General features: G+C 48.4%; 1 protein-coding gene across 1 annotated transcript in view; it reads right to left on the bottom strand.

The window, feature by feature from the left end:
• IGFBP7 (insulin like growth factor binding protein 7) overlaps positions 1-5804 on the bottom strand; it is a 77523-nt gene extending 71719 nt beyond the window's left edge. Inside the window, exon 1 of the mRNA XM_082728624.1 lies at positions 5235-5804. Within this exon, the coding sequence (XP_082584750.1) occupies positions 5235-5709 (475 nt within the window). The 5' untranslated portion in view covers positions 5710-5804. The remainder of the gene's footprint in view (positions 1-5234) is intronic.
• Positions 5805-12463: the final 6659 nt, after the last annotated feature.

The raw sequence follows: 12463 nt of genomic DNA, 5'->3' as shown, positions 1-12463 counted from the left end.
CTCCCTCCATCACTGGGCTCTGTCAAGTGTCTAGCCACCTCTGCTCTCTCGTTTTGCAAGGAAGCCCCATGGAACCACGTGCCAGTCCTTTTGCGGCTAACAATACCCATCACATCGCCCTTTTAAGTCCATTCCAACTCCCAGGCCAGCTCTGCTCTAGCCAATTCCTTCACATCCCTGTCTCAGGGCCTTATTCTACAAAGAAGTCATTCCCAGCTCTTTTCCTACAAATCCGGATGAAGGCTCCTTCTTCCTCTGGGTCCGTCTTATGATGTAACTGTGTTAGCTTAACAAAGTATTGCACGGACTTCCATTCCCCCCATCCCTGGAGATAAACCAGACATTTAATAATTTAATTTTTGAATCCCTGTTTCAACTTTCCATAGAGTTCTACAGTTCTGAGTTCTACAGTTCTACAGTTGCCAGTCGCGACGTGTTTTTTCCATGCCACCAAGCAAGTCTTTGACACTCGTTGGGTGTCCTACAATCCTTTTCTGACACTGTCTGCCCAGAGACAGTGTTAGTTCGCACTGCTTAGTTCCACCAGACTATACCCACACTTTCAGATGCCCATCACAAGTCGTTTGTCACCTGTGTTTCTAACCGGCCACAGATGGGAGGTTCCAACCACTCCCTCTGGTTCAGTTAATTTGCTAGAGAGAGTGGCTCACAGAACTCAAGAGAAACATTTTGCTCACACATTTACCAATTTATTATAAAAGGACACAATTCAGGAAGAGCCAGACAGAAGAACTGTGTAGGGCAAGGTATGGGGAAAGGGGTATGGTTGGAGCCTCCATGCCCTGTCTGGGAGCACCACTCCCCCAGCATCTCCAATGTTGACCGACCCAGAAGCTCTCTGAACCAGTCCTTCCGGGTATTTGTGGAGTCTTCTCTACATAAGCATGACTTAAGGATTTGATGACAATCATCGGTGATTGAACTTGATCTCCAGGCATCTCCCCTCCCGGGAGGTAGAGGGGTGGGCTTGAAAGTTCCCATGGAATCATCAAGTGGTTGGTCCCACCAGCAGGCAGCCTGCCCCTCCTCAGTCCCAAAGTCACTCATCAACACAGCAAACGATACTCGACCACCCTCCACACTTAGGAAATTCCAAAGGCTTTGGGAGCTTCGGGGCAGAAACGGAGTAAGATCACATATGTATTTATTATAAATCACAATATCCCAAGTTCATACCTCATTGGTGGATAGTAATACAACAGGAACAGCTAAATGATAGGTTCATTTTTAGGTTGCTAACTAAATGAGCTTTTCAAAGAGCCAATGTTTAAAACCCATCAAATGAAATGAGTTTCTGAAAACAAAAATCTTTTACTGAAGCTTCTCCCATTAACACAACCGTTTCTGCAGCTCTGAGCCTAATTCTTACCATGAAGGGGATGGAGAAATGTTGGGATTTCGGGGGGAAACTGACCCCCTAATGTTAGAGTTCAGGACAGCATTAGAAGGGAAGAGGAGTCAAGGGTCAGATGTATTCCTTGGCCTAGACTTCAGGAAGGCAGAACATACACGGAGAAAAAAGAGACAGACAGGCAGCAGGGTCCATAGCCTGCATTTCCAAACGGGAAGGCTCTTTCTTCCATGGATTCCTTTGTTTAACCAATATGTATTTACCAAGTGTCCAACTAATCGCCAGCCACTGTGTTTATAAATAATTCTAAGATGGACTCCCTCTTTCAGGATGCTCCTGGTCTAGTGGGGAGGACAGACATCCCCAGAGCCCTGTGGGGACAATGGGGAGTGCTCTACGAACCCGCAGAGCTGGTTTTTTCCTCGGGAATGCTGGTCCTTTGGCCGAAATCTCCCACGGATCCTCTGCGGGGCTTGGCCCGGCCTCACTTCACACGGCTCCATCCCCAGCCTCCACCCCATGAGAATGTTGTACATTCTCAGGGCACACGCTGTTAAATGTGCTGTTTCCGTCTAAAGCTTCCAGTAAAAGCCATGAGAGAGGGATCCTGTTTATTTTATTCGAGGCTGCTCGCCCTGAGACTAGAACACCTGGCACACTCAAAATTCATTCAGCGCATGTTTAAAGCATCTACTAGTGCCAGGCAGGGATGGAGGCACAGGTCAGGAAGCGAAAATTCCCTTTCCTCGCAGAGCGTACTTTCTAGTTTCATAATGACAACGCCTATCTACTGAGTGCTTTCTGTGGATAATCGCCACAACCCTGAATGTCAACGGCGACTCTGAGACAGGTCCGATTATAATCCTTTTTATTACCGTTGAGGAAGCCCAGTCCCAAGTGGTCAAGTAACTTGCCCCAGGGTAAGTGATGGGGTTAAGATGCGCACCCGAGAGTCCGGCTCTAGAGCTCAGTGTCTTAGTATTCTGGTAGAACGCCTCTTGCTTATATATACATAGTATCTGTGCAATAAATATGGTTGGAAAATGGCTGGATGCTTCCAGAGAACCGAAGGAAGACCAGGTCATCATCATGGAGGTACGGGGTAGGTGGAGCGCAGTGGGGTTGGGGCAGGGAGGGTAGGTTGCTTCATGGAGAAAGGGACAGGGGCTGATCCCGGAAGGCCTGGAATTCAAAGGGTGGGAAATAGTGAGGGTGTGATTGCAAACAGCAAACTGCAACATTCTGTGCCTGGAGCATGAGGGGGTGGGAGAGAAGAGGCCAAAATAATACCATTATGGTCAAGAGGTAGTTTGAACTTGGGTCCCAAAGTACTCAACACAGAGACCCAAAGTGGCTGCAATGCAATCACCAAGAAGCTCGGATTTAAAGCATCACGAACAAAAGGTGTCAACCAAGAACCAGAATAAAGGAGCGCCCTGTTCTCTTCCAACTGAGTGATTTCGTTGTAGACCTCAGCACCTCCAGAACTTTTTATCAAACTGAATTGTCAAATCCTCTCTTCCACTTGCTCAGGACATCAGGGACCTCAATCAGATCTAATGGTTCTAAATTCATGACGGCAGTTCCAAGGTTTGAGATGATTAGCTCGTTACCATTTGGACATATTTCAAGATGACGGCTTTGCCTCTCATCACAGGCACAGAAAACAAGCAGACCAAGATCTTTCCCCAGACCGTAGGTAGGTGGTGATCTCAGAAAAGAAGGGGACAATTGGTAGGGTCTCCAGGGCTCCAAGGAAAGCACTCAAGGAGGCGAGATTGCGACTTGTAGGGATAGTTTCTCACTCATCAAGACCAGATCTGTTTGTGCATCCGTGGCTGGAGAACACTTGCGTCAGCACAGTGCTGACGTGCACTAGATGCTCCAGAAATGCCGGTAAACGGGATGAACAGGAACACCCCCTTCCTCTCAATACTTGAGGAAGCCTAACTCAAGTTTCTTCTCAGGGTAGAAATGGCTGGAGGAATCTAGAAAACACATCTCGTCTTTGCAGAGCCCTTGGACTAAATGGCACAGAAAGAAACAGCACTGTCAGGTTTGCCTGTCACATCAGGAGAAATAGATCAGGAGATCTGGTTTTGGCCCCATTCATCTCTGCTGTAGAAAAGTATACTGGTAGACCTCACGGTCTTTTCTGCTTTCTATGGTGTAATAATAAATGGTCCCAGGCACTAGACCCATATCTCTAAATTTAGTTTGGGAAGAAAAGGCTAATTTATGTCAAAGTTGCCAGTTTTAGATGCTATTTCCCTTAACATTTTCCCAGAAAAAAAGAAAAACCAGGTCCGTATCTTCATGGGGTTTGCAGTCTGAAAAGATACTGAGAAACTGGGTATACCTGGCATCAGGTGATGGGACTATTCTATACGATTATTCAGTCTCAAGATGTTATAATCCCACTGTGTATTTAGAGACACACATAGTAGGAGAGAAAAAGGAATAAAAGCAGCCAGAATCAGCAACAATGCTTAAACAATCACCCAGCGAACCTTCCGCTCTGATAAGCAAGTACCAGTCCTTTGGAAAGACTATGGGGAAAATTTCCCCTTGGAAGGTTTATAAGAAAAATCGCAGTATTTGGAATGAATTTTTAAACTGCACACATTTCACTTTTCAGGAAATGACTGATAAATTAGATCCAAAAGAACAAATGACTGTGTTTCTGTTGGAAAAGTCTGTGAATTAGTTTGGGTTGTGATTTTCTAAGTTTAAGGTGACAGTAATCTAAGGAGTCAACAGTAAGTTACATGACTTAAGGCTTTCAGTAGTGAACTCTGAAATTAGTGACATATGACCTATCAGAGTATGGATTTCTGGGAAAAGCTCTAAAAAAAGAATTATTTGGAAAGTGTGGGGAAAAGTCTGGGCTGTGCTTAAGGAAGCAACTGCTTCTGTCATTTCAAGAGAACTGCCTCCTTCCCTTTCTCTACATTGGCTGGGGCTGGGGCCAGGAGAGGGACTGCCAAGGTTGGATCTCTAGCTTTCCCTTGAAATTACTGCCTACGGAAAATGTTATTTCAGACAGAGTTAAAATCTCTGAGGTCTCTTTCCCCTTACAAGTCCAGACACTTATTTATTTTCCTCTTTCATTTATGGCAAGTTTGGACCTGTCTGGAATTAAAATAAATGATCTAACATAACCTCAAAGGCATTCCTGCTGAACCGGGCATCCTGGGGACGAGTTACACAAAAATGGGACAAGAAAGAAAACAAAATGGTCATCAGGTTCATAATATAAACTACATAAAAACATTCTTCCAAGAGTTTGTACCTCTTGTCCACAAATAATTAGCTAGATTACTGTTTGAGAATCTTTAATTTCCAGTAAGTGAATTACTCTAATATTAAGAACCATAAAATCCAATTTTCAAAATTCTTACAGCCTATCCAATTAAACGCAGGATAAATAACTTCTTTGAAAGTCCTTGCTTTGCACTTCATCGTCAAACTCTTTCCCCCTCTCTGACTTCACTTCTACCTACCCACCCAAGCCAAGAAAGGACCAGGAAGAGGGCCTCCCTGGCTTTCCCAAAGAGTGGGGGCAGCTTTTGCGAATCGACTTGTCATCTGAACGTACATACACTCGCCAGTCCTCACTTCTGGGCGCACGCAACAAGCTACCAAATAAAACCAGAGGGAGAGAGAGAGGGAGAGAGAAGAGGGGGCGTCGTCCACGCTTCCCGGCGGCGCCAACTCCTCCCTTCGCCTCCGTCTCCCCCCCCCCCCGATGCCCGCTGGGTCGTCGCGGGGCACCGCGACGGCGGACGCCCTGTCGGGTCGGATCCGCCAGGGGGCGCGCGGCCGCCCGGGCGGGGTCGGAAGGGAAAGCGCTCGTGCCCACCTTGCTCGCAGGTGCCCTTGCTGACCTGGGTGACGGCCTTCTCCCCGCGGCTCTCGGCCCGCAGGCTGGCGGCGCGCAGCTGGCACCCGCTGGGGTAGGTGACGCCGTCGCTGCCGCACACCGGGTAGCGGCTCTTGCACACGCACACGCCGCTCACCTCCGGGCCGCCGGCTGCTGCCCCGGCTTTACCCTTCCGCCTCTTGCGGCTCTTCACGCACTCCATGCCCGGCGCGCAGTGCCCCCTGCCGGCGCCGCCGCCCCCGCACGGCTCGCCCTCGCCGCGGGCGCACACCGGGCAGCAGCCGCACGCGTCGCGGGTCTCGCCCAGCGGACAGCCCCGCGGGGGCAGGGGCGGGCAGGCGGCCGGCTCGCAGGGGCCGCAGGCGTCCGAAGAGGAGGAAGAGGAGAGGGGCAGGAGCAGGAGCAGCAGGCCGGCGGCGCCGACGAGCAGGACGCTCAGCGGCGGCCGCTCCATGGCTGGGTGCGGAGGCGGCGGGAGCGCGAGTGAGTGCGGTCCCGCGGCCCCGCGCTTTAAACCCGGCGCCCCGCCCGGCCCGGCCTCGGGAACCACACCCGGGGGCGGTGAGCGCTCGGCCGCCCCGCCCGCGCCGCGCCTCCCGGGACCGCCCGGCTCCAGCGCGCCCCTGCCGGCGGGGCGGGCTTGCGCGCGGGCCCGGGGCGCTCGGCCTCGCGTCGGCTGCGCTCGCCTTCTGCCTCCCGGCGCGCCGCCCCCGCTGCGCCCGGGGCCCTGCGCTCAGCCCCGCGCCCCGGCGCCCAGTCCCTCGGGGTCGCCCGCGGGGACGGCGCCTGTCCCAGCCCCGATGTGTATACTTCTTGACGACAACAATGACTTCGTGACGACCCTGTGTTTAACCTTCTCCTTGGGCCTGGGACACCTGACTGCTGATGACTCTTTTAAGAACAAACCGTGTTTAAAACGCCACGGGGGGATTTGTGTCCCCGTCGGCCACAGACCGGCTGTGGTCTCGGGTGCCGGGCTAAGAGGACAAACCATTGCCAAGCACTCCTCTTTTTTGGAACTTCCTAATTGACTCCTCCCCCTGTGTTCGCTTCTGCCAAGTCAAGCTCAAGTGTGAGTTCTGGAATTCATGAGAGAGCTGCTTCATCGCCTTGGGTTCATTCTAAATTGTGGTGCATCTCCATCACACCTCTCCAGGGAGCAGGGCACCGCTGGGTGTGCCGCTGAGGCACCCGAAGCAATTTCCCCTGTAATCCCGTGAGGTGTTTGATACAAACGACGGACATTTCCTCCTCCATCTCCCTGTAAAGTGCTCTGCAGACTTACCCTCGAAGGCTCTTTTTCTGAGAGTGTGCCCTTAGAAATCCCTCCTATCCAGACCTTTACATTCTGTCCCTTTTAATTGAACATATAACCCTGCAACGTGCGTCATTCTACATGTCTTTTAGTTCTTTAGAGTTCTTTTTTCTTAGTATAAATCCAAGGATTTATGGGATTGCTGACTCCAAGTGTGCGGTTCACGATGCCACCGACAATGTGATGTCAGTCTCATCGGCTTTCCTAGGATTCCTTTGTAAACTTTTTTGAAAATTATACAATCACAAAATTTATTCAGGTAATAAAAAAACGAAGCATCCTTCTCTCTAGAAAACCTAGCACTCCTTTTTGGCGTCTCCTTAGATATTCTCGGAAAGTGACACTTTTCTTTACAAGGTCATATGTGGACATGGCCATTGTTTAGGAATGATGAGTCTTTGGAGCAGAGTTTTCCTAAATATTCTTGCCTTCGTCCCACTGTGAGATACAGTTTACATGACCCAGTGTACGTTCCCAAACTGAAACAAATCCAGAGCGCACTCTGGTATTTCCTGTTCCGTTGTAACGTTGTGAGCTCATTGGTCAAGTTCCACTAAGTTGATGATGACCCACTGTGACTAGCCTGTCACAGTTTTACCTTCCCCACAACCTGACAGGAGAAGGAGTCCAGGGCAAGTAGTTTACTTGAGAGGCCACATAAGGACACACCAGTTGCAGTGGGGTTTGGGGAGGCTGATGGACATGGACAGAAAGGGAAGACAGGCAGCAAAGGTGCTTATCAAGTTAGTTCCCAGGTGGGTGTGTGGCGAAATGAAGCCCTGAGGCTCTACATGTTGTGTGTGTGTGTGTGTGTGTGTGTGTGTGTGAAGCATAGGGACACTGACAGCAGCTGTATGGTGTCCTGAAACCCTGCATCAAAGCCAGCAGTAAGAATGCAAGCCTGTGAGACAGTTGAATTCCTTTGGGGGTCCTCACTGCCCAGGAAGCAGAAGAGCAGTGGTGTTCTTGTCACTGAAGGGGGCGCCTGGGCTGTGTGATAGCGCCACTAAGGAGACCTGCAAATAGGCACAAATGTGGTTATTCAGAAGGAGAAATGGCAGGAAAATGGAGCCTGAGGACAAAGCCATATGACAACTCCTTGCCTGCAAGAAAGAAGATATTATCACCAATTCAGCTTTCGTTCTAGTCTGTTGAAAGGCCTGGGTCTGGAGAAAGGATTATGTCATTTGCAAATAGAGGGAACTTTATACTTCTTATTTAATCTTGATGCCTTTTTCCCCCCTTGCCTAACTTTCCTGGGTAGAGCCTCCAGTATAATGTGGTAAGAAGTGGTGGTAAGAGTGGGCATCCTTGTCTTGGTTTTGACCTTAACCTTAGAAGGAATGTTTTCTTTCACCACTAAGGATAATGTTGCCTGTGTTTCATAGATGATCATATTAGGTTGAGGAAATTCTTTTCTTTCTTTCTTTTTTTAAGATTTTATTTTTTGTTTGACAGAGACAGAAAGGAGGCAGAGAGGCAGGCGGGTGGAGGTGGGAGCAGACTCCCCGCTGAGCAGAGAGCCCTATGTGGGGCTTGATCATGACCTTGAGATCATGACCTGAGTGGAAGGCAGAGGCTTAACCCACGGAGCCACCCAGGTACCCTGAGGAAATTCTTTTTTGTCCCCCATTTTGTTGAGTGCTTTTACCACCAAGAGTTGGAATTTTAACTCTCAAATTGCTAAATGCCTTTTTTGGATCTGTTGAGAGGATCAATTAAAGATGTGTTTCATTCCATTGATATGGCATGGCAAATTAATTGATTTTTGACCGTTAAATCAAACTTGCCTGCTTGGGATAAAATCCCACTTAGTCATGGCTATCGCCCTTTTTTATGTGTCTCTGGGTTTGGTCTGCTAATATGCTGTTGCTAATATGCTGCTAATATGCTGTTGCGGGGTTTAGGCATCTGCATTCATTGGCAATATTGGACCACAGCTTGCTTTGTTTTTGGTTTTGGTCTCAGGGTGATAGTGGCTTCAGAGTGAGTTAGGAATATTCTCTCATCTTCTGTTTTTGTTTGTTTATTTGTTTTTGAAGAGATTCTGAAGAGCTGGTATTAATTTTTCCTCAGATGTTTAGCAGACTTCACCAGTGAAGTCATCTGGGTCCCAGCTTTTCTTCACGGACTGTATTTTGTTACTAACTCAATCTCTTTACTTGTTATACATGCGTATTAGTTTGCCGGGCTGCCATAATCAAATACTAGAGATAAGGTGGTACAAACAACAGAAATTTCTTTTTTTTTTTAAGATTTAATTTATTTATTTGACAGACAGATCACAAGTAGACAGAGAAACAGGCAGAGAGAGGGGGGAAGCAGGCTCCCCGCTGAGCAGAGAGCCCAATGTGGGGCTCGATCCCAGGATCCTGGGATCATGACCCGAGCCGAAGGCAGAGGTTTAACCCACTGAGCCACCCAGGCGCTCCCAGAAATTTATTTTCTTACAGATCCAGAGTCTCGAAGCCCCAGATCAAGGTGCTGGGAGGGTTGGTTTCCTCGAGGGCTATAAGGGCAAGCTCTTCTCCCTACTCCAGACAAGGTGACGGCCACAAAGTACTAAGCCGCCCCTCCCTCACTAAGCAAGACTACTACTTGACCTAAATAAAGACTTGAAAGAAAAAAAAAAAGACTGCTGCTTTACCAATTATTTCTATTACTCAAGTCGGCCTTCCCTATGGATGAGAATGATTGAGATAATCATAGAATTGCTCCATCCCCAGTGAACTCCTGCCTCCTTAGACCATCCCCAAAATTACTCAGACGAAGTCCAAATCCTATAATTGGTTCTTTCTAACACTCTTAACTGTGGGAACTCTGCCGCCCAATGGCTCTTGCTACATTGAGTACGAAAGCCGATGTATTCGACTACAGGTGTGTTCCTGGTGACCTTTGGATGAAGGTCAATGGCACATGAGAGATTTGTTTCCCAGCTCCTTAGTTTCTATCTATTCCAGCTCAACATTCCTCCACCCCAACCCATAGCACACTCCCAAACCCTTTGCCAATGGGCCATGTACCTAGCAAGGCCCTTTTTGGGGCGGGGCCATCTCCAAGACTTCCCAGTCCAGCAAACTTCTATGGGAGGCTGAGGGGGCCATGCGGCCTGCTCTGCTGTGCCCCTCTGTGCCCTGCCTCCCCAGTAGATCAACTGGAAAATGGACTACCTGTCTCCCATTTTTGCAAATACCATAAGTATATTGGCTCCCCCCACCCCCTTGGCTTCTTTGGGTGGGAAGGGGCAGGCATGGAAGGGGAGGAAAACCCTTCTGTGTCCTCCACGAGGCTCTCATTGCCCCCCACCCCCCACAACCTGCTTATATAGAGCAGGGGTGAGTGTATCTGATGGGGTTGATTGTTGTAGGCCATTTAGCACTGGGAAACATTCTGGTGGCTCTTTTGAAGAATCTGGGGACAAGAAGCATCTGTAGTTGTGGGTTGTGGATCCTAGTTCCATTTCCAGGCACCGGAAAAGTTGTTCTATCTAACAGTCTGTTACGATAGACACTCATCATCTTTATCATCATTTCATTTTCTCCTCCTCTCCCTCCCCCTCCTTCATCATCACCAGTAAGTAGATTGTCAGGTGGTGGGATGGTGCGTGAACGATGTCCCCAGCCTAGGCAAACGGCACACGAGGAGGATGAGGCCAGTGGGAAGGATTTTGGTACATCCCAACAATGGGAAAAACTCCAGCACCGCTGAAGCGAGGTGTGCATGGGGAGGCTTGGGGAGAAATGACTCTGGAGAGAAGGCAGATACGAGATGATCCGGGTTTTTGCACACCACGCCCACGACTCTGGACCTGAGCTCATAGATGCCAGTGAGCTGTTGAAGGATGCAGGGGAGAGGCAGGGTCAGGTTTACAGCATAGGGAGGTCAGTACAGAAGAGTCAAATGGATTCGAATAGGGACAGACTCGAAGGAGTGTCATTTCTACAAAGTAGGGGCTACCTTTAGCCTTTGGAGTGTCTTTATATAAACCAGAAGAAAGCCCCCCCCCCCTTCCTGGGCAGATACAGCACAGGGGGTGCAAGACTTGGCCAGTAGATGGTGTCTTTGTGCCAAGAAGAAGTCGCCTCTTCCTCCTGGGAGGAGAACTAAGCGCACACCAAAATACTCGGCGCGGCAAGTGAAGGGAGAGCTGAGTTTCAGCCTCACTCACTTCCGGTGTGCACAGTGCACAGCCTTACAGGGAAGCCCAACCTGGTGCCAACCTTGGGTCTGATACAGAATGGGCACAGAGTTCAATATTTTTTTTTTAATAAAAGATTTTATTTATCTATTTATTTGACACAGAGAGATCACAAGTAGGCAGAGCAGCAGGCAGAGAGAGAGAGAGAGAGGGAAGCAGGCTCCCGGCTGAGCAGAGAGCCTGATGCAGGGCTCGATCCCAGGACCCTGAGATCATGACCTGAGCGGCAGGCAGAGGCTCAACCTACTGAGCCACCCAGGCACCCCCTGAGTTAAAATTTTTTAAAAGTCAGTAGACAAGAGACAAGATAACTGGGCAACTGCTACTGTCCACTACAACTCCCATCCAGGTAAGAATCGAGGAGGGCTTGAAGTGGGCTGTGGCGAGGGGAAGTCACGGAAAGGACCACGTCATCTGTTGCCCATCCCAGAGACCTCTGTGAGCACAGGGAGTACTGCTCATACCTCTGTCGGGACGACAGGCATCAATCAAGATTGCCCTGGACAACAGGGACATGCAGTCATCCTAAATGGAGGGTAAGGGATGGGTGAGAGTTATTTTTGTTGTTTGTTTGTTTGTTTGTTTGTTTAAGATGTAAAACATACAGGTCTTTGAAGGTAACTGTGAGAGGAAGTCAAGAGAAAAACCTCAAAATTTCTGGCCTGGGAGACTTGGTGAAAGCTGCTGCTGAGCCAGTTTTGTGTTGAGAGGAGCGGATGAGTTTGATTTTGGTGGTGCCGATTCTTTACAAAACCAGGTCTGTCCTTTTTGGACAGTTCTAGAAAGGTAAGGGGAGGCTCCCTAGTGATCATACCACATTGTCATAGAGACATTGCAGGAAATTTGACTTAGAGTCAGAGCCCTTGATGTTGGTTCTCTCTCTGTGAAGTCCCTCAATGATAAAATCTCATTGTTTAATAAAGGACAGAAACCGATTTCTTATCAGCATTCTACATCTGATCTCTTAAAAGAGCTATAGCTATGCAGGGAAATAGCTAATGATATAATTGAAAAGGCATTAAAAGCCTATAAAATTCAATATTGGAGACACAGAACTTGAAGGACTCTCTAGAGGTCATGGAAAGCAAGATGATGCCGGAGCATGCCATTAGCCCCAGTCGTAAGTCATCAGGGGCACAGAGATCCCTGAAGGACTTTTAGAGATCATCAAGGCAGACAGTCTCTCTCTCTCTGCTCTATTATCTGACAACCTTTCAAGATTTCAGAAGGTCACTGAATCACAAGCTGACTTCCAAACATACACAATTGCAAAGAAAATTTAGGTTTTACGCTCTAATCCTCACTGTAGCAGACATACCACACGAGCCTGTTAAATCTCTGGGAGCTTCGTTTCCTGGCTGAAAATTCATTATTTTTCACTTTAACTTTGAATTAACATAGAATTCTACATTTGCATCCCCCTATAAAATGAATTAGAGAAGCATTGCTTCCTGTGACAACAAGTAGAGAGAAATCTCCTTGGGTTATTCCATAATTAGGCCCCATCCTTTTTTGTTATGGGGGAAATGATATGATCATTTGGTGGTAAATGAGGCAGTGCCCCCATATTAATCTTCTAGTTGCCCGATCCCATAACTCACCGTAGCAAAGTAGAAAAATAAAAAATAAAGAATGTCTCCTCATCGTCGCTAGAGGCCTGGGAGAATATCAAGCCGGGATGAATAAAATATTTTC

Source organism: Mustela nivalis (genome assembly GCF_964662115.1).
Source record: "Mustela nivalis genome assembly, chromosome: 4".
In the NCBI taxonomy this organism is placed as follows: Eukaryota; Metazoa; Chordata; class Mammalia; order Carnivora; family Mustelidae; genus Mustela; species Mustela nivalis.
This window is presented reverse-complemented; position numbering and strand designations above follow the sequence as displayed.